The sequence below is a fragment of the Pithys albifrons genome, chromosome 2 (genome assembly GCF_047495875.1).
Source record: "Pithys albifrons albifrons isolate INPA30051 chromosome 2, PitAlb_v1, whole genome shotgun sequence".
NCBI lineage: Eukaryota > Metazoa > Chordata > Aves > Passeriformes > Thamnophilidae > Pithys > Pithys albifrons.
Window position 1 is genome coordinate 77,209,930 of NC_092459.1, and position 20,691 is coordinate 77,230,620.

General features: G+C 40.0%; 1 protein-coding gene across 6 annotated transcripts in view; it reads left to right on the forward strand.

Moving 5' to 3' along the window:
* The window catches only part of ACTN2 (actinin alpha 2), a 68,774-nt gene that overhangs the window by 41,882 nt on the left and 6,201 nt on the right, over nucleotides 1–20,691 (forward strand). For all 6 annotated transcript variants that reach the window (XM_071547996.1, XM_071547993.1, XM_071547994.1 and 3 more), the window contains exons 10-18: nucleotides 859–1,089; nucleotides 2,220–2,367; nucleotides 3,941–4,091; nucleotides 11,664–11,772; nucleotides 12,589–12,729; nucleotides 13,123–13,305; nucleotides 14,427–14,561; nucleotides 15,050–15,229; nucleotides 15,587–15,733. In XM_071547996.1, coding sequence (XP_071404097.1) covers nucleotides 859–1,089; nucleotides 2,220–2,367; nucleotides 3,941–4,091; nucleotides 11,664–11,772; nucleotides 12,589–12,729; nucleotides 13,123–13,305; nucleotides 14,427–14,561; nucleotides 15,050–15,229; nucleotides 15,587–15,733 — 1,425 coding nt within the window. The remainder of the gene's footprint in view (nucleotides 1–858; nucleotides 1,090–2,219; nucleotides 2,368–3,940; nucleotides 4,092–11,663; nucleotides 11,773–12,588; nucleotides 12,730–13,122; nucleotides 13,306–14,426; nucleotides 14,562–15,049; nucleotides 15,230–15,586; nucleotides 15,734–20,691) is intronic.

Below are 20,691 nucleotides of genomic sequence, written 5' to 3' on the forward strand. Positions count from 1 at the left end.
ACCCAAGATGTCAAGGTTTAGATGATGCCTTTGCCACATATTTCCTGTGTGACCTCCATCAAGTCAGTCAGCCTTGTTAACACACCCAAAAGGTGTTCTGAGGACTCTCATCTGTCTGCTCCAAGACAAAGCTTCTTGTCTGTGTAATTTTCAAAGATAGCTATCCTTGGCCACATGTGGAATATATCTGATCCTGTCACACCAAGCAAGCCCATTTGCTTTATGTATTGTAGCAAAGCACACCTGGAGAGGTCTGGCAGGGTGTTCACAATTCACCTGTGAGCACAGACAGCAGAAGAATGAAGGGAGGGCACATTATGCTCCTCCTGTCCTTTCTTGGAAAATGGCAAATCTGTTGAATAAGGATTAGAGATATGTAGTGCACAATTGAGAGCTCTCTTGTCTTTTATGCATAACTTGCAAAAACATAATGAGATCACAGCACTACTGTCTGTGTTTACATTGGCACTAAAGAACATCTGAGTCAAGATTTTTATTTGACCTGAGTTACTTGGCTGGTTTCTGTCCTGATCCCATCAAGACTAATACTTTTGAAAGTGGCAAATGATTTTGGGTAACTCAGATTTTGAGTAATTAGCTGGAGACAAATTACTTGTGTGTTCCTCTCTGAATATTGGGATATTTCTAGGAATACATAGAAAATCTGGGCAAATTAGCTATGAAAGTATTGTTCAGCTTTGAAAATCTTGTGCTTACTCACCATTAAGACTTTGATACCAATGGAAGTCAGTACTATTAAAATGGAACAAAGTAATTAAGATTTATGTATTAAATATAATCTTTTTTTGGTTGCTTTTCCAAAGCCTGTATTTCAGTTGTTTTGTGTTGGTTTGAAAGCTTTTAGAATGGATTCGCCGGACAATTCCTTGGCTGGAAAACAGGACTCCAGAAAAAACAATGCAGGCTATGCAGAAGAAATTAGAGGATTTCCGGGACTACCGCCGCAAACACAAACCTCCCAAAGTCCAAGAGAAATGTCAGCTGGAGATCAATTTCAACACCCTGCAGACAAAACTGAGAATCAGCAATCGGCCAGCTTTCATGCCATCAGAGGGGAAGATGGTTTCAGTAAGTAAAGGAGGTAGCAATATTCTGTATGCTTTATCAACATCTCCCAAAATGCCAGCATGAAGGATTGAAAGGCCTTTCTAAGTCATCCTCAGAAACATCAGTCTGTTGTACTTTTCAATACCAAACCACTATTTTTACACATTCCCTTTCGTTCTAGAATCTTGCTGTCTATTAAACATGCTCCTGCCTCTTTGAAGGCTTTCCTAAGAGCAAATTGTCTTGAGATGCAAGACAATACAGAGCTTCCTTTGGCCATGTTATCAATACTTCTCTATCAGTGAGGCCCAATATTGTTTATTTAAGAAAGACTTGGTGGTTTCACTGACATTTTAGTCATTAGACTTACAGAAACAGACATTGCTCAATATATGTTTCTGCTTTTTTCTACTTAAGAAAACTCTATTCTCTTCTTATGTCTATGAAGATAAGTCAGTACCAAGAATCCTCATCTGCTGATAAGTACTGTGGCTTAAAACATTTCCAGTGGAATATAGCAAACCCGTTTCTGTATTCTGTTCTATCATTGTGTTTTGGTTGCTCAGATTTCATAAACAAATGATTGCACTGTCTGTAAAGGGCCATTGTCCACTCCCCATATGCAGAAAATATGGGCCCTGTTATTTCAGTTTCCTACTCATACTTTTAAATTTCCAAGGAAGCTCAAAAAACTTTGTGCACCACAGAATGGGAAATGAGTTTGTATTCCAAGGAAGATGCACATCACATCCTCTTGATACTAATTATTTTGCTATTGTCAGCTTGTGAAAGCAAAGCACTTTTATTTTGATAACAGATAGGTATGTCATGAAAGAACACACACATTGAAAAATGGGACATAATAGCAGTATATCATGAAGACATTGAACATGTAGCTATGCTTGGAAGCCATTTGTGTAGGGGCTCCTTTCATGAACCCAACTGAGTTTGTGAGGCACTTTTAGAAGAAGGTGTCTGGACTAAAAAACTTCCTGAGCTGCCCGGCCATGTTTTCTATGATTCTGTGAGTTTAAAAAATCTGGACAGAAAAACTTCTCTTTTCGAAGCCAAATTCTGAGTAAATCAGAAATCTGTAAATTTAGATAGAGATTACAGTTTCATTCCCTCTCCTCCACGTATTCTCTTTGCAGGATATTGCCGGTGCTTGGCAGAGACTTGAACAGGCTGAGAAGGGCTATGAAGAGTGGCTGCTGAATGAAATACGACGCCTGGAACGACTTGAACATTTGGCTGAGAAATTTAGGCAGAAGGCTTCCACTCATGAACAGTGGGCATATGGTGAGCAGAGATGGCTTTTAACATTTTTATTGTTTTTAATGCTCAAAGTTGAACTGCCAGTGCTGAGTATTGGCTAGCCAAGAACTCCCTCATAAGCAGTTTGTACAATTTTAGAAACCTAAAATAATAACAGATAAAATGTCAGGTTTTGTTGACTGCAGTCCTGGTCTTTAATTGTTAGCATGTTGCTAGTGAAATGTAACTGCAAAAATCATACTTGTGCCAGTGAGTCAACTTAATGGGAATATTCAGCATTTGAATAGAGACCATTACTGCTAATCTACTCCTGTGTATATGTACACCAACAATCCAACCAGAAATGCAGTGATACCACTGGTTAGTGGGAAATTATTTACAAGGGTACACTAAGTTTATTATTATTTGGTCATTATGATGTTTTGAGTAGTCCACATAAAGTCTGTGTGTAGGAACTCATTTCTGCTTTTGCTCCAAACCCTGGATTGCACACCAGTTACAGTTCTGGTTTGTAATGGTAACCTAACCTTATGTGTAGTTGTTCCAGCTATAGGACCATACAGTGGCATTCAGTTTTGTTGGGAACTATTAAACATGGATCTGCTCTATCATCCTAATGTTTGCCCTGACATCTGTCTTCCTGATTCTGCCATGCTTTTGGCTTTTTCCAGATAGATACTTTTCGCCCTGTATAAGAGTAAACCAGAGTCCATCCTGTAACACAGTTGCTGGAAACACACAAGGCTGTAAATGACTGCCAAGCAGATACTAGAAGGGCAACTACAGCATTTATCAGCCCTGAGAACCTATTTTCTGAGCATAAACTACTCATGGTGACAAGTTATAGCTGTTGTGCTGGGAAAACATCCCATAAGCTGGTACATAGCAGAGGACACAATAGTCACATCTGGCTCTGGGATTCATGGAGCTCTGTAATGCCTTGTGGTGAGCTGCAGCTGTAGGGCCTGACTGTGTGGATTCAGTTGTCCAACACAGGAGCTACTTGGGAGTAGTATTTCAGTTTCTACTTATTCTTTGCTTCTCTAGCCTTTTGTAAATAGGTTGGCATTTTCCACTTAAAATTCAGTGTTTGATACAAAAGACAGTCACACATCTCAGGGTTTGTTTGGAGTTTTGTGTTTTGGGGTTTTTTTTAAGTGCTGAAGTGAATAATGAATTGAAAACAGAACATAAAAAAGAATAACGTATTATTAGTAAGAGTGAAGCTAAGCATAGCAGTGTGATTTCTAGTTTTGTAAGTCTATTCTACAAAAGACTTTACCACAAGAGTTTTGAGATCCAATTTTGCTAATATCCATTTTTATGCCAGTTTCTCCAGCAATGTAACACTCACTATTTTAGACCTGTATAAACAGCCTATGCAAAACTCAAGAAATTACTGTGAGATTTCTAAAAAAATATATTTCTAATTAACCCTTTTGAGCTGACAATTTGTTGCTGATTTCAGTGGCAGTGGGATTTCATCTCATAGGTATGATTTTTCACCATGCCTGAGTTTAACAAGTTGATTAAAGTTGCAATTTTTCAAACAAATAAATTAGCAAAGAATGAGTAATATTTCAATTTCCTCTTTCAGGCAAAGAGCAGACCTTACTTCAGAAGGATTATGAATCTGCTTCTCTGACAGAAGTCCGTGCCATGTTAAGGAAACATGAAGCTTTTGAGAGCGATTTGGCTGCTCACCAGGACAGGGTGGAACAGATCGCTGCCATTGCCCAGGAGCTGAAGTATGTTCCATTTAAAGGCTTGCAGCTGCTGACATTTAACTTTGCGATAAACTCTTTCCAATGAATTTGATAGTGTCATAGGTACCAACCTAAGAATTCCAGAGATAGCTTCATAAGTATATTATCTGAGCTGGTCACTGAGACCTTTCCCTTATCTCCCTCTTGCCCCCAACCATATATAGATATTCAACAGACCAAAATTATTTGAAAACAAACATTTTCAACTTGACTTAACAGTAATCTTTTAACATTAGCTCCACCAATGAGTACATTATGTGTTGATGGGAATCCTGGAGGTGTTTATTTTTCAGTTCATATGGTCTGCTGAGAGGTACTGCCTATCAGTTGTTTAACTTAGAAAATAATTTCACCTACACAAATTACAGATCAAGTGTCTTCACAAGTATATTGGTACTTTCAAAGGGCTTCACATTCCTAAATTGTCTACAGTAGTGTGTCATGCACTGATTTTCCCCAAGATTTAATTGTCTCTAGTATGTTTATTTTCACAAACTCTTCATATTATATTTGGAACTGCCATTGCCTCTGTTTCACAGAAAGGACAGTGGGGCATATGGAAACTAAATAACTTGCTGAGAGTCGCACAAGAAATGAAGCATGCACAAAGCTCTCCATAAGAGAGCTAGAATTCTCACCCATAGTACCATCAGCTTACCCACAGGACCAACCCTTGCTCATTCAGCGTACTATGCCCAGAGAAAACAACCAAAGCTGAGAACAACTCTGCAACACATTTAGGCTACATCTATGTTTTTGACATCAGCTATATATGTCAGGGATGTGAAAAGTCAAGGCTCCTGCCTGACCCCTTATGGCAGCAAAGTCTTCAGTGTTGTTCAAGTCAGTCTAGCCTCTGTGCTTGCAGGTGGAGCTCGCTTTTGCTTGTGGCAAGGTTGTTAATTCATCGATGTGAAGCACAGTTTTGTCAGCAAAGCTCTGCCCACACTTGACAGGACTGTTTCTCCTATTCTGGTAAAGTTATCTTGGTGTATACACCATGATAAGCACATTTCTTATGCAGTTGATTGCACTGGTTTTATACTGTAAATCAGTGGTGCCACTCCTGGTCTTGGCAATTTGGCACTTACTTAAATTCCTTCCTCAGCCACAGTATAAATCTGTAAAGCCAACAGGAACAAATGTGCGGTAGGCCGAAACAGGAGCCAGGATCAGAATTCTCAGATTCCTGCCCTTGGCTTCAACTCTTCAGGTTTCAACTTCTCCAAAGAGTTACTGCTTAGAAATCAAGTGTTAAAAGCATGCCCTCTTTCACTTTGTGAAGCACCATGACTCATAAACAGCTTCATATTCATTAACAGTTTAAAAATCAGAGACTTGTCTAAAAATGTAGTTCATACCTGATAAAAGCAGCACTTAGAGTAATTGTGTAACTCAAAGAGATTTAGAAGAAAAATCCTACCTTCAAGATTAAAAGAGGAAAAGTAAAACACAGTGGGCAGAGTAAGAACTCATTTTTAGTTAATGTGAAAGAAATCTGAAAAACACCAAGAATGGCAATTGCAGAGTATGTGAGCTTGTGAAACAGCTTCTGGCATGCCTTGATCTCTGTTGTGCAGTTATTTCATAGAATGGGTTGGAAAGGATTTTAAAGATCATCTAGGTCCAATCCTCCAGCTGTGGTCAGGGACACTTTCCACTAGACCTGGTTATTCAGACCTCCATCCAAATTTTCCTTAAACACTTCCAGGTATAGGGCATTCACAGCTTCTTTGGGCAACCTGTTCCACTGCCTCACCACCCTAACAGCAGGGAATTTCTGCCTAACATACAGTCTGAACCTACCCTCTTTCCATTTAAAGCCATTCCCCTTGTCCTTTTAAAAGTCCCTCTCCAGCTCTCTTGTGGGCCCCTTTAGGCAGTGGGAGGCTGCAGTAATATCTCCCCAGAACCTTCTTTTCTACAGGCTAGACAGCCCCAACTCTCTCAGCCTGTCTTCTTAGGAGAGATGCTCCACGCTTTTGATTGTCTTTGTGGTCCTTCTCTGGACCAGCTCTGACAGGTTCATGTCTTTATGTTGGGGGTCCCATAGCTGGATACAATACTTCAGGTGGGGTCTCATGAGAGCAGAGCAGAGGGGCAGAATCTCTTCCCTCAACCTGCTGGCCACACTGCTTTTGATGCAGCCCTGGATACAGTTGGATTTCTGGGTTGTGAGCACATATTGCTGGGTCATATTGAGCTTCTTGTCAACCAGCATCCCCAAGTCCTTCTCCCCAGGGCTACTCTCAATCCATTCTCTGCCCAGCTTGTATTTGTGCCTGGGATTGCCCCAAGATTTCTTTCTCTTTATACTAAAGGAAGTTTCTGTAACCCCTAATCATTGTTAATTCATCTTCAGCTCTATGAATTGCGAGAAACTTTGGGAATGTCGTATACGTAGCAGAGCATCTGCTTACCAGCGTTTTGAACCCTGTGTCCTTTACCTCTGGTGACGCCAGTGAACACTGTATCCTGTCTATTTTGGGATTGTCTCTTCTCAGTTGTTTCAGTAATTTGCTGTGTGAAGTTAAACAGGTTATTCGTGGCCTGGGCTGCAAAGGTGCTGAAAGCTGATTGCATTTAGAGATGCTGTAATTTAACTTCTCTGCTTCTTCATACAATGGGGCTATCAGTACCTGATTTTTCACGGTGACTCATTAGCTCAGTTAGGCTTAATGCCCTTGGAGAACATTGAATGAAAGGTCATAAAGGCTAGGTTTTATCATTGGCTGCAAGCAAATGGGCAGCTTCTATTTAAATATTGATTTTAATTATTTGTACATAATTCTTCCCACAATGAAATTATGGAGAAAAATGCTAATTGATGACTTCATTGGTATTTTTAAAGAAGGGTTAATGTCTGAAGGCTAAGAAATGTGCATTTGCACTTGATGCAAAGTGTGTGTGTATTTTTTTTCTGTCCTCATCACTGGACCAGGCCCTTACAGAAATCAACATCTGTGTCTAAATTTCAAGTCAGAATACATCCATGTTTTGATTTAGTCAATCTCTTGGATGCCTAATGTTGTTATTTCAAAGGACAACAATTGGTGTATGACCCTGAAGTCTACTTGTTACAGTTTCCTGTCTGTTCTGGTATTTTCTGCTGCAACAGCTCAGTCTGCTGTATGCTTAAAGTTAAAGGTTAACGTTGCTTACAAGCTTGTTGTTTGGTGCTGTTTAGATAAAGGATTTATGCATGTGTGCAAACAGGTGATTGCAGCCAGAATGCTGCTATAAGACTGTGGTGTTCCCAGCCTGTATAGACCTAGATATTCCTTGGCAAAGAAGCCTGACAGGGCTTGTATAGGTCGACACACCGAGCTGAAAGCAGCCAGGCATTTCTAAAATGAGATTTGCCGTTTATTACATAGCAAATGCTCACTTTAGTGAGCTGTACTATGAAAATCCATATTGATATATTATCTGTGTGTTCATTTCAATATTTTCAATCCTAGAGGTAAAATTTTTGGAACGCATTTTATGTATACCTATAATTTGATTTCAGCCAAGCAGACAACTATCTGTAACACTGATTTGGAGAGTCTTTTTGATTCTGGAGCCCCAGGCTCAAATTGTGCTTACGTGCATGGTTAACATGAGCCTTGTTCTAAAGCAGTGCTAAAACACATTGCTCAGCAGGTTATTTTTGTGACACTATCACCATTCCTAAAGTGAGCTCATACTTAAGTGCTTCTCTGAGTCAGGTCAAAATTTTACTAAATTTTTAGTTTTTGACTGATAAGATTGAATTACAAGTAAGATCAATAGGAAAACCTTAATGATTTTTAAATCCAAAGGCTGTAGATCTAAAATGACTAAACAAATAGAAATGACTGTTCTCTTAGAAGGTTGTAACACAGGTGCAGCAGTACTTTATACTGCAAAGGAAAACATTTTACAAAACATGAAATCTAGTCTTTAATGTTGAGAGAGATATAAAAATTAATAGGACAAGGAATGCAAGCCTGTGTTTTATTTTCAAGTAAAAACTCCTATGAGTTATTTTTTTCCTCTGGTCTTGCTTTAAACAGAAAAATGTTCTTTGACACATACAATACATTTACTTGAAGTAAACAATGGCAGGCCCAGAGGGGTAGTGGAGCTACACTAATGCTACTTGATAATCTAACTTACGATTTTTGATCCATGGGTGCCCTTTTTAAAAGTTGTTTTGGTATTACTCTCCTACTTATTTGTCCACAGCACATATCCCTGGAAGAAATAGGATACCAGAGATTTTATGGGGAACGACTGAACCTCCCCAGCAGAGCTGGTGGAGGAATGTGGCACATTACCTTCCAGGACTTTGACCTGAGCTGGTACAATCAGTCCCTCACTTTCATGGAAGGACACCTGCCCTTATCCTAATCGACAAAAGGAAATAAGTGATCCATTGAAGCAGAAATAAAATCTGCTCACTCAGGAACATCATCTAATAGTCTCAATATGCTGTAATGAATAAAACCCAACCTCCAGCCAAAAACTCAGAGCAGGAAAATAGATTATAACCTGTTTCATCCAAAACTTTGTGCTCCTGACTCAAAATTTCTTAACAGATAGATGGCTTTTGTTGCATCCCTTGAAGGCTAATGAAAAGGCTTGTTCCAAAGAAGGAAGCAAGTTTTTGAGTTAAGGAGCCTGTTTTATAGTATGACTTGCTAGAAGCTTTCTCCTTTAACAACAGTTAAATTTCACATTTTTAGGTTGCTTTTGTTATGGTTTTAAATTGTTAGGAGGATTGGGCTAGATAACACCTAGGCAAACTTGACATCTACAAGTCTATGAGCCCTGATGGGGTGCATCCACAAGTGCTGAAAGAGCTGGTGGACACCACAGAGAGGCCACTGAAAATTGTCTTTGGAAGTCTATGAGCATGCCTGAGCACTGGAAAAAATCAAGTATCACCCCAGCCTTCAAAATGAGCAACAAGGAGGATTTGGGGAACTACCAGTCACTCAGCCTCACCTCAATCCCTGGAAAGGTGATGGAGCACTTCATTCAGGAGGCCTCTTCCAGTCACATGGAAGACAAGAATGTGATCAGGAGTAGTCAGGTAAATCATGCTTGACCAATCTGATTGCCTTCTGTGAAGAGACAACTACCTGAATGGATGAGGGGAAAGCAGTGGATATTGGCTGTCTTGAGTTCCGCAGACTTTTGAGACTGTCTCACAACATCCTCATGAGTGAATTCAGCAAGTGTGGACTGAAGGGTCATGATCAGTGGCACAGGGCCTAGCTGAAAGTTGTAACTATTGGTGTCTTGCAAGGTTCAATACTGGGCTCAGTATTGTTTACCTTGTTCATAAATGACTTGGATGGAGGGGTAGATGCTTCCTTAGCAAGTTTGCTGATGGCAAAAAATGTTGGAAAGAAGTGGCCGATGCCCCGGAGAGCTGTGCAGCCCTTTGGAAGGACCTCGACAGGTTGGAGAGATGGGCAGAGCAGAACTATATGAAATTCAACAAAGGCAAATGCAGGGTCCTGCCCCTGGGGAAGAATAATCCCATGTATCAGTAGAGGGCTGACCTGCTGAAAGGCAGCTATGCAGAGAAGGGCCTGCAGGTACTGGCAGACAACAAGGTATCCATGAGTCAAGAGTGTGCCCTTGTGGCCAAGAAGGCCAATGGTATGCTGGGGTGCATTAGGAAGAGCATTGGCAGCAAGTCGAGGGAGTTGATCCTGCCCCTCTACTCAGCCCTAGTGAGGCACATCTGGAGTGCTGTGTCCAGTTCTGAGCTCCTCAGTACAGGAGAGACATGGAGAACCTGAAATGGGTGCAGCACAGGGCAGCAGAGATGATTAGGGGACTGGAGCATTTCTCTTATGAGGAAAGGCTGAGGGAGCTGGGCCTGTTCAGCCTCTAGAAGAGATGACTGAGATGTGACCTCATCAATGTCTCTAAGTATCTGAAGGGAGGGTGTCAAAAGGATGGAGTCAGGCTCTTCTCAGTGGTCCCAAGCAACAGGACAAGAGACAATGCACAGAAACTGAGGCACAGGAAGTTCCATCTGAATGTGATGAAGAAGTTTACTGTGAGGGTGACTGAGCACTGGAATGTATTGTCCAAAGATGTTGTGGAGTCTCCTTGACTGGAGATATTCAAGAACCAGTAGGATACATTCCTGTGCCATGTGCTCTCAGATGACCCTATTGAGCAGGGAGGTTGGACCAGATGCTGCACTGTTGGTCCCTTCCAACCATACGCATTCTGTGTTTATGTGATTCTGTTAGGACATTTTATTTTTACGTGTTTTACCATTCTTCACTTTCAACAGTCCATTGATTGCAGCATATCTGAAGCCTCTTTAAAACAGAATGTTTCACATACTTCTCATCTTTATCCCAAATCAGATTGCTCTGTGGAGGAAGCACAAGCACTGCCCCTGGCCTACAGAGTTTCTGGCTTCAAAAGGCAAAGCTGCCTCTGTTCTCATTTTGTCCTCTGTGATTCTCTATGTTACTGGCAGTGTGATCTGTACACTCCTTTTGCCAATTGCCTAGGAAAGGATACTAAAATATAAAAAAAGGGAACACATTCTATCTGCATTTACTGTTTTATTCAAGCCTCAAAGTAAATCTTAGATTCATATTGCCATATGTCACATAATCACAATCTCTGCAGTGCTTAGAACTGGGCAAAGTGTCCTCAAGGAGCAGCCAAGAGCTAAATTCAGTGGATGGTGATATACTGATAAAAGCGAGGTTCCAAAGTGTCAAACACATGTACTGTGTTATGGATAGGTATTATCTGCCACTGGAATCAAAAATTCAGTTTGAGGAAGACTCAGTGCAGAATCTCAATACAGCACCTTAAAAATTTCTTCCAGTCTCATGCAGAATAGTGAGTTGCTTTCTATCAGGATGATATAAGCCTATTAAGCAGGTAAAAAAGCAATTGTAACTGCTACATCTTTTGTGGGTGCACTGATTCATGCTGGTGGCATGTATGGGTCTGAAGGTCCCTGTTTGGTTCTGTGGTGTAGCTCTGTGAGGACTTCTGGAGAGGAGGATAAAAATTGCTCTCTGGGCAGCCCCTATTAGTATCCTGTGAGACAGATTGTGCTTTAAGTGCAGCCTGAGGTATGTTTCTCAGTTAAATAATTTCAGAGCATATAAGGATTGAAAGGATCATTGGATTATTTAGAACAAAATGTATATTTCAGGCCAATTAATTTAAAACTACCAATCTTTAGAAACTTGATAAAGACCCAGACTGGAGCATGCTGCTCTTTGGGAGATCCTTGTACCACAGGAATAGCTAAGACAAAGATGTTTAGATACCTTCATTGTCTTTCATACCTAGATATCACAGATGGATGCTTCATTTTTTCACAACAGAGGAGATTGATCCTGTTCCTGTGCTGTGCTTCTTGAAATGCTGTATGTTTAGATCACATATGCCTATACTGCGACACTTCCTTACATTGAGGAGAAATATTGCAAAAAAAGAGGGGAAGAATTACTGACAGCCAGTGAAAGTGTGGACAGTGCAACTGCTCCTGTCTTTCAGAAAGTCACACAGATTTTTGTCTTCACTCTTTCTTAGCGAACTGGACTACCACGATGCTGCAAGTGTCAATGATAGATGCCAAAAGATATGCGACCAATGGGACAGCCTGGGAACACTCACTCAGAAAAGGAGAGAGGCACTGGAGGTAAACCATGTAACAATGATCAGCAGCTCAGCTGAGGCGGGGGGGGGGGAAATGAGCCATTTGTTTCAGACCTGGAAATGGTGCCAACTGAACATCCACTTTGGAATCCAAACCCTTTCCTCAGATCTTCCTTTCATTTTAGTGTGATTTCATTTGCAAACAGATTGGATTGCTCAGAGCAGACTTGACAGTACTCAGCTGCCAGGGACAGTTGTAAAGCAGCAACAAGTGGCATGTGGTTTGTAGCACCACTCTGTGGGAATCCCATGTCCAGCAAGGCTAACAAAAGCCATTGGCTACATACCTTTCCATCCTTGTCTGTGACTGCAGTCTTGCATCCTTATCTGGCCAGAAGTGGGTTAATTTTTTTAGTAGTGAGTATTCCAAATCACTGAGTTACTTTCCAAAACCTTGTTTCTTAGAAAAAGAAGTCGTCACACACATGTATACCAAGGTGGAAAACATATGTGTAACTCTCCCTTTTTGTACTTGCAAGAAATTACTAAATTTACTAAATCAAGATTAGCAGATTTTAATTCATTTGCAGATAGATGCCAAAAGTGAAAATACTTAAAATATCAATAGTTGTACTTCAAAGGCATACATTCACCCCTTTTAATGTGTTAGATGTATCTTTACTGAAATTAGTCCTGTTGCCTTCAGTGGAAATCCTCAAAGCAGGTGGTGAAATCAGTCAACGCAATCAAATGCTTTTGAAAAGCTGAGGCATGACTTTATGCATGGGTGAGTATGTGTGTTGTGTGGAGCTAGATCTTGTCTAGTAACAAAGGAATGCACTTTTCCTAACCTGTACAGAGGACGGAGAAATTGCTTGAAACAATTGATCAGCTTCACCTGGAATTTGCCAAAAGAGCTGCTCCTTTCAACAACTGGATGGAAGGTGCTATGGAAGACCTACAGGACATGTTTATTGTTCATAGCATAGAGGAAATTCAGGTAAATGGTTGTCTGCTTTTTTTTGCTTAAAGTCATAGGGAAAACACGGAAGGAGGATTTTCCTTCTGGGAGAGCAGAACACTTGTAAGAAAAAACCCCATATCTGTCTTGACATTTTCTTTGTGATAGGCTATGTCTGCTCTATTATAAATAGGGGGTTTTGTTGGTATGAAAGCATATTCCAGAGGTCATGGAAGAAGTGATGGTCCTGATAAAGTCAATGAGGGCTGTTTCATGAATGTATCGAAATGTATTATTTCTTGTATCCACAGATCCATGTAGACACGTGTTTGTGAGGCTGAGAAAGGAGCTGTGCTTAGTTACAGGAGATCTTCCAGATGTTGGAAGAAATGTTAAAATTTTTATGCTTTCCCTCTCTGTTTCTGATTTTAGAGTTTAATCTCTGCACATGATCAATTTAAAGCCACTTTGCCAGAGGCAGATGGTGAAAGACAGGCAATACTGTCAATCCAGAATGAAGTTGAAAAAGTTATCCAGAGCTACAGCATGAGAATAAGCGCAACCAATCCTTACAGCACTGTTACTGTCGACGAGATTCGCAGCAAGTGGGAAAAGGTAATGTATGCTGAATACATAAAAGACATTGTAACACCGTGTTCTAGTTTAGGAATACTGAGAATATTCAGAGAACTTTAAAATAAATCTGTAAATTATTCTAGACCATCAGCTGCTGGACTGAACTTTCCACAGTACCTTATGTTCTCCCTTATGCTTGCCAGGCTCGCTCAGCAATATCCCCTGCTCCTGTCGCTCAGTATTACCTATGTCCTCTTTGGCTTTTGGCAGGGCAAGAGAAGCATGTGTTGGGACTAATGCAGGGCTGGTGGCTGGCCAAGGGGTGCTGTTAAAAGATTAGAAAATTATTGTATTCTTTCTCTTAGTATAAACAGTAGTTTGTGTGTCTCTTCTACTCAAATGCTGCTTTTCACAAATGTTGTATAAAACATTTCTTGACCATTAATGTTCTGTCCAATTAGACTGAAATTGGCAATTGAAAATTACTGGAGACAGATTAAAGAGGGGCTCCTAGAGCAATCACACAGACTTTACTTAATTAGGAACCAAGACAGATAATATGCTGAAGGTAAATTATTGTGTAGAATGTAGAATTACATAAACTTACATGGATAAGTACACACCCTCAGTGGGTTACAAAAACCAAGCAGTAAGGAGTAAAGTCAGAATCTCCCTGGACAATTCAGAAGAGTAAGCCAAGCAAAAGCATTTGCAATGAATTAGAGACCCTCAGATACACACGATGGACAGAACGTATCTCAAGTTATCCTATCAGAATGACTGTGCTCAAATAAAATGTTTTGCACTGACTGTTTTTAGAACAATAGGAAAATCACCCATATTTCAAAAAAACCCCAAAGTAACTGCTCTAACAGCAGTTCAAGTGAAATTATTGTCTTGAACTTGAATCTGGCCAGAGGTGAGAATTTCTTTTGTCTCCATGTCAGTCTCTCTGCACAGGCTGCCCAAGGCCATGTTATCAATTTCTTATGTTAGCAAAGAATTTATAAATAAAATAGTGATCGTGATTCTGGCTTAATCTTCTGATACTGACCTTCAAATCAATAACAAAAATTAGTCACTGTAGATTTATTTGTTCCATTTATTTTTAAACTATCCAATTGTGCCTACTCACATTGAGTACTTTTCCGCTGTAACAGGTGAAGCAGCTGGTGCCTCAGAGGGATCAATCCTTGCAGGAGGAATTGGCCCGCCAGCACGCCAATGAGCGCCTGCGCCGCCAGTTTGCTGCTCAGGCCAATGTCATTGGGCCATGGATCCAGACCAAGATGGAGGTGAGTGTCACATCCTCATGCAGAGGCTGATGAACAAAGTGGTTTGCAGTTTTTTATCTCTACTTTATATACAGGGCAACAGCAAAGTCCATGATGGTTTACTCAGTGTTTGGTCCTGAACAATTTAGCACCTGCTAAGATGATTTTTAAAAATGTGGAAGCTTCTACAAGTGGTATCTTTATGGTGAGCAGGAGATTCAGCTTTGAAAAATCAATCACTAAAAAATTACTGTTTAACTGCTGCTGCTTTTTGTAGAAAAGATACCAGGATCACTGGGATCTCAATACTAGTTTCAGATATAAATGTGCCACATTTCTATTGAAATGTGGTTTCTGCAGTAAAATGTCTCAACTCCACTGTATGAAAGTTTTATTACTATTACTGTTTAGTATGAAAATACAATGTATTTATGTTAAAGTTGCTCAAATCAGCAAATCTGAAGCTTAAATTTTGTGGGACTGGGGGGTGTGTTTGTTTCTTCTGACAGGAAATTGCCCGCAGTTCTATTGAAATGACAGGGCCTTTGGAGGACCAGATGAATCAGCTGAAGCAATATGAGCACAATATCATTAATTATAAACACAACATTGACAAACTGGAAGGAGATCATCAGCTTATACAAGAAGCCTTGGTGTTTGACAACAAGCACACCAACTATACTATGGAGGTAGCCATTTACTCCCTTTTGTACTTGTTTAGTTTATTCTGCCCTGTAATGACCTTTCCTGAACTGAATATACTGCCACAAAGGATAGAATTTGGCAGGTTTTCTGATAATCTCGTAAGACTTCTTTTATTGTAATTTATTTTCACTTTTAGTGAAGAACTACCCATTTAGAAACCAGTTCCATATTTTTCTGAAGGCCATTATTATTTTTAACGATCCTTGGTCATAACACAGAGTTAGTGTTATGGAAAAGGTATCATATAAATATTTAGAGCTGATTCCTTTCATATTGTACTTTTTATGCTCTTAGACAAATATATTTGATTCTGCAATAAATCAATATTTTCTGTCTCATAGCACATCCGTGTGGGATGGGAGCTCCTACTTACCACCATTGCTCGAACTATCAACGAGGTTGAGACTCAGATTCTCACAAGAGATGCCAAGGGTATCACCCAGGAACAAATGAATGACTTCAGAGCATCATTCAATCATTTTGACAGGGTACAGTACTCCTGCTTTTTCTCAACTAGCAATATTTATTCTACCTGAAAGTGAGCTTCTTTTCATTCCAAATGTAAGCCTGTTTTAAAAACTCCAAATGCAGTAGCAATGGGCTCTTTTCAAAAGAGAAAACAGATCAGTTAAGAAAGAATTTATAGCCTTATAAAGACCTAGGCTTGGGTTGGAAGGGACCTTAAAGATCATCTAGTTCCACCTCCCACCATGGGCAGAGATGCCATTTACTAGATCAGGTTGCTCAGGGACCCACACAATCTAATAGCATTATACAGACAAATTAAAATTTAATTTTTACTCTTTAAACATAATGCAGAATTATATGTCTGCCAATATGGTTTAGTATTTGTTCAAATAACAAGTAGAACTGAATAAATCTGAGTATTTGGGAAAATAACATGCCCCTGTATTTTAAGACAGTATGGCATGTTCTATGTACTTGCTGTTTGCTTTCATCTCATTAAATTTAGCTGTAGTCTGGATTAGGGATTTTTTTTCCCTTGCCTCCCTAGAAATATATTTGCAGGAAATACAGTTTGGGCACTGATAGCTGTCCAGGAATATCCTTTATTTTTCTGGCTGCATGTGAGAAATAAGAGACTGTTATTTTTTTCAGTTATCTAAATATTGGTGAATTAAAAAACTAGGAAGGAAAACACTACTGTGAAGAAACTTAACTCATCTCTATGAGTTAGTCATTATTCATGGCTAGAGAGTTAAAAAGAGAACTACTAATAGATGCAATAGAAAAAACACATGCAGATAGGGATCTGACATTCCCAGCTGGAGAACAACCTGTACATGAGTTAGCTCTGATGGCTCTGAGCTCACATGAACCTACCTTCAAAACCAAGTACACAGTTCAGGCACTGAAAAAAGGCTGCCATAATTCAGCACTAGGCAGTTGTCTGTTTACCAGTTCAGATTGCTGTACTTTGCAGTCTGTGCATAACTCTTGACTTACATTATGTTACCACATGAGTCAGCTGCTTCAAATCCTTTCAGGCTATAGCAAAATGCCACTTTCTTTTCACTGACATCCTATTTGTCCAGCTCTCCTCAAGCTGATTACCCATACCTGCACTTACATTTGGCATTCATCAGATGATGACATTCATAGTTTGCTAAGGATTCTTTAGATTACCCTTAACTGTTTAGAAAGAAGAACAGAATTGCCAAACCTCTGCTCTCTGAAGAACCACCACAAACATAGGGAATATTAGCTACACAGGAACCAGGAGTGGTTTTCATAGAAAAAATCTTAATGTGATCCTTGTGCAGCATAATTCTTTTCCGTATTTTATAAGAAAGCAGAAGATAACATCACAGAAACAGAGATAAATTTCCTGGGGTGGAAAGAAGTAGCATACTAAATGGCTTTCCCAATGCACAGGAGCAGATAACTGAGCAATTAGAGCTATTAAAAGCAGACAGAGTACCAGGTCTAGATAAATTACATGTCAGTATTTGAGAGACCCCATTAAAGAAAACCAGGGACTTGGCACAGAGATTTGACAGCTCCCTGAAAATAAGGAAGCAAGGTAACTGAATCCTGGTATGTCTTACACTGGATGGCCATTTTTAGGATCCCTGTACCTTGGTAGTTCATAGATGAGTTTCTGCCACGCTCGCAGCAAGGCTGGTTCAGTGGCTGAGGAGAAATTAAGGCCATCTCTTGGTGCCTCAGCATGTCTTGAGGGAAAAAGCTAAATCCTACACCAACCAACCTTCTTGTTCTGGATTTGCAGATACAGTAAGACTCTGAGATACCAAAGGGTACAACGGAGCCATGCCTTGGGAAAGGCTGTATGGCCTAGAAGAGGGTGGTCGTGTCACACAGCTGCCAGCTCACTGAGGATGGGCTACGGCAATAATGTGTAACACAAAATTGCTTCCCAGCTCCCAGGTTCTTACCTATCCTTGACTGTCTTCTTTCCTCAGGCTATAATGAGTCATGGCTTCAGGCTGTGTTCCTTCTGCCCTGACTTCTATTGCAGGAAGCCTGAATGGCCAGGTCAGAGGCGTAAGGAGACAGATGACTTATCTGTCATTTATCCTCATTTGTTTCTATGACCTCAACAACCCGGGCCAAGACTGCAAGTTTAGCTGTAGACCTTGCCTTCCCCTGAGACAGACGTAATCCAATGGCCTTACAAGAGAGGTCTGGAAGGATTATGTAAGGGAAGGACCACATTGCAAATGCCCTCTTTAGTATACTCCTTTCCTGGGCATCAGACATGGGAAACTGATCTAGGAGCAATTTTGACAGTGTAGGAATTATGTTCTATGTAGCATACTGCAAGTTAAAGAAAGGAAGAAGATAAGATCTAAAACCACCCAGCCATCAAGCCAGGCTTTCTGCAGAGGACAGGTAGCAGAAACACTGATAAAAGAGAAGCTTATATAGATTAAATTACACTGTTACTTAATGGACAGATGCAACTCAGTCTACACAGGCTAGAAAAAGCATGTTTGAGAAACGCAGATTTGTTTTTTATTTTTCTATCTTTCTAATGTCCTTGCATACGTGAATATTTAGGGTTGGTGAATAAAGGAAATTCAGGGTGCTTCAGAGTTACTTCAGTGTACACAAAATAACAAAGACTTCCAACTTGAATTTTAGACAGAGAAGGCAGTAATGGATTCTTTTATGATCTTGATTTCCTTAAATAGAAATGAAGATTAAACTGGATTATCTGAATGCAAGTACAAACATGAAAAACACTGTCTGCTCCATGTCAGATGGAATTAACAGTATATGTTAAAATTTTGTTGCACTTAGCAGCATTTCTGAATGCCTGATACAGTTTAAAAATACACTGAAAGAATTGGACTGCTGTTCATAATGATGAATAGCTAGAGAGGATCCCAAAAATTAATACTGTTGCTGACAAGGAGGCTTTAAATACCGAAGCACAACAGAACCATTTATGCATGCTGTAGCTCTGACTTCTGTGGCATTTCTCCAATTTAAGACATTTCTTAATGTCTGACTCTCAGTCTGTGTTGAGGAGGTCAGCAAAGTACTGATATGCAGAGTAGATCCCTTTCCAATTTTCAAGAATGTTTTTTGGTATACATAAATCTAACAGTGTTTTGTAGAGTGCTTCTAGAAAAACCTTCCTTTACTTAGAAATCTGAGGAAGGAACTCCTATCTTCCTACCCAAGAAGAATATATTAAAAAAAAATCTTACAGCTCATAATCTATTACATGCCTTAATTCTGCAGCTGTTAATCCTTTGAAAGAGAGCTAAATAAATGGCTTTGACATCTTAAATATTTGCAAGAATGCCATTCAGCATTTTACAACCTTTTTTTGGGGGTGCCACATGTCCCTGAGTTAATGGGCATCATGCACGTAAGAATTACAAGGGTAGGAAGAGTTGTGTCTCTTTAAGTGCATCCACCAGCAAAGACGTCCTGGCACAGACAGCGTTACAAGTCACCCTTGTAAAGGCAAGTTGTAAATATGCTCTATCCCTTGGGTCAAGGGGGCAGCTGTCTTGTGTTTCCAACAGCTACACATGAGGGTACCCTGGAGGTTATTTCTGAGGATGCTGCTGCTTTTCCCCTACTCCTTGCTCTAGGCTGTGCCTGAGGGCACAGTCTAGTTGTAGGTATAAATATAAATCTTTAGCATTGCTGCTATATTGCCTTCCTTACTGTGACTGCATAGAGAAAAAAAAAAGAGAAAGTGGGACTCAATGTCTGAATCACAGAAGTGTTCAAAGTGGTGCATAGTTGAATAATGATATGCAGCCAAACTGGGACACCACACAGACACGCTGTCAGTCACTGGTTTGGAAGTCTTTTTATGCAGGAATTCCTTTTCTAAGTTCAGTATATTTAGTAAATTCTAAATAAGATTGCAAAGTATGTGATAAAATATCTGCAGCTGCTCTGCCTGCAATATCTTAATGGCTTCTAACACATTCTACTATTGATTTTTGTGCAAATCACAGACTTTAAGTAGGAGGTCTGCATGATGAACAATAGCATCATACCACCCTATATTTTACTAACAGAAAAACAACAGCTCCCTATTAAAGGAATCACATGTTCAGGCTTATGCAGGTCATTTAGCATTCAGGAAAATTAAGGACATATTTAAGAATGGATTAGTTTGACTCAGAAGTTCATTTGTTTTACAAGGCCAAATATAAATCACAATGAGAGGGAAAAGATTGCTGGGGACTAATAATGAAATATGAAGGGAGTATTCAGTGTTTCACTTTGTATTGGCAGGAAAAGATGAACAAGGCAAAGTTATTTATATGCTTTAAAAATTTAATTTCAGGGCTGAATGTTGGTCTGCAAACAATAAAAACAAATAACATGAACGATTTCCAAATGAGAAAGCCTTTGCATGGGCTCGATCTGTGCCCTAACTGCAAAACACCATTGAATCCCTTGAAACTCTGAATATTGCTAAGGCAAAGATGCCTTTTTAGGCTACATATGATGGAGATTAGAAAACTTCACTATGAGAATGTGAGAACCTGCTATAGACTTGGCACTACTACTTGGACCCTCACTTGGGAGTCCCACTTAACCAGATGACAGTTCTGAGCTCCAGCACAACCATTACACTTCCCTCCTAAAGAAAATGGTTTCTTGGTAGATGTGCAGTCCTCTCACTCCCATCTTCTCTTCTCTGCTTCTTGCACAACTGGTTGGGGAGCTCATGCTCACACTGACCACCCACCCCTGAAGGAGTCAACTAGCTAAAAGTCCTCTGCCAAGAGCTGCTAGAGGAGATGGGGGACAGGGTCTGGCTCTTAGCTCCCATTTTTATATCACTTTGTTTGCAGTCACAGAGTGGTATCTTTGGCTTTAGAAATAAGGTAAATTAGAAATAACTTCACCCCTGGTGTGACCTGCCATAGCCTGTCTCTAGGATGGTTTTTGACAGTTTTAAGCCAGCCTAAATTAACATTTTCAG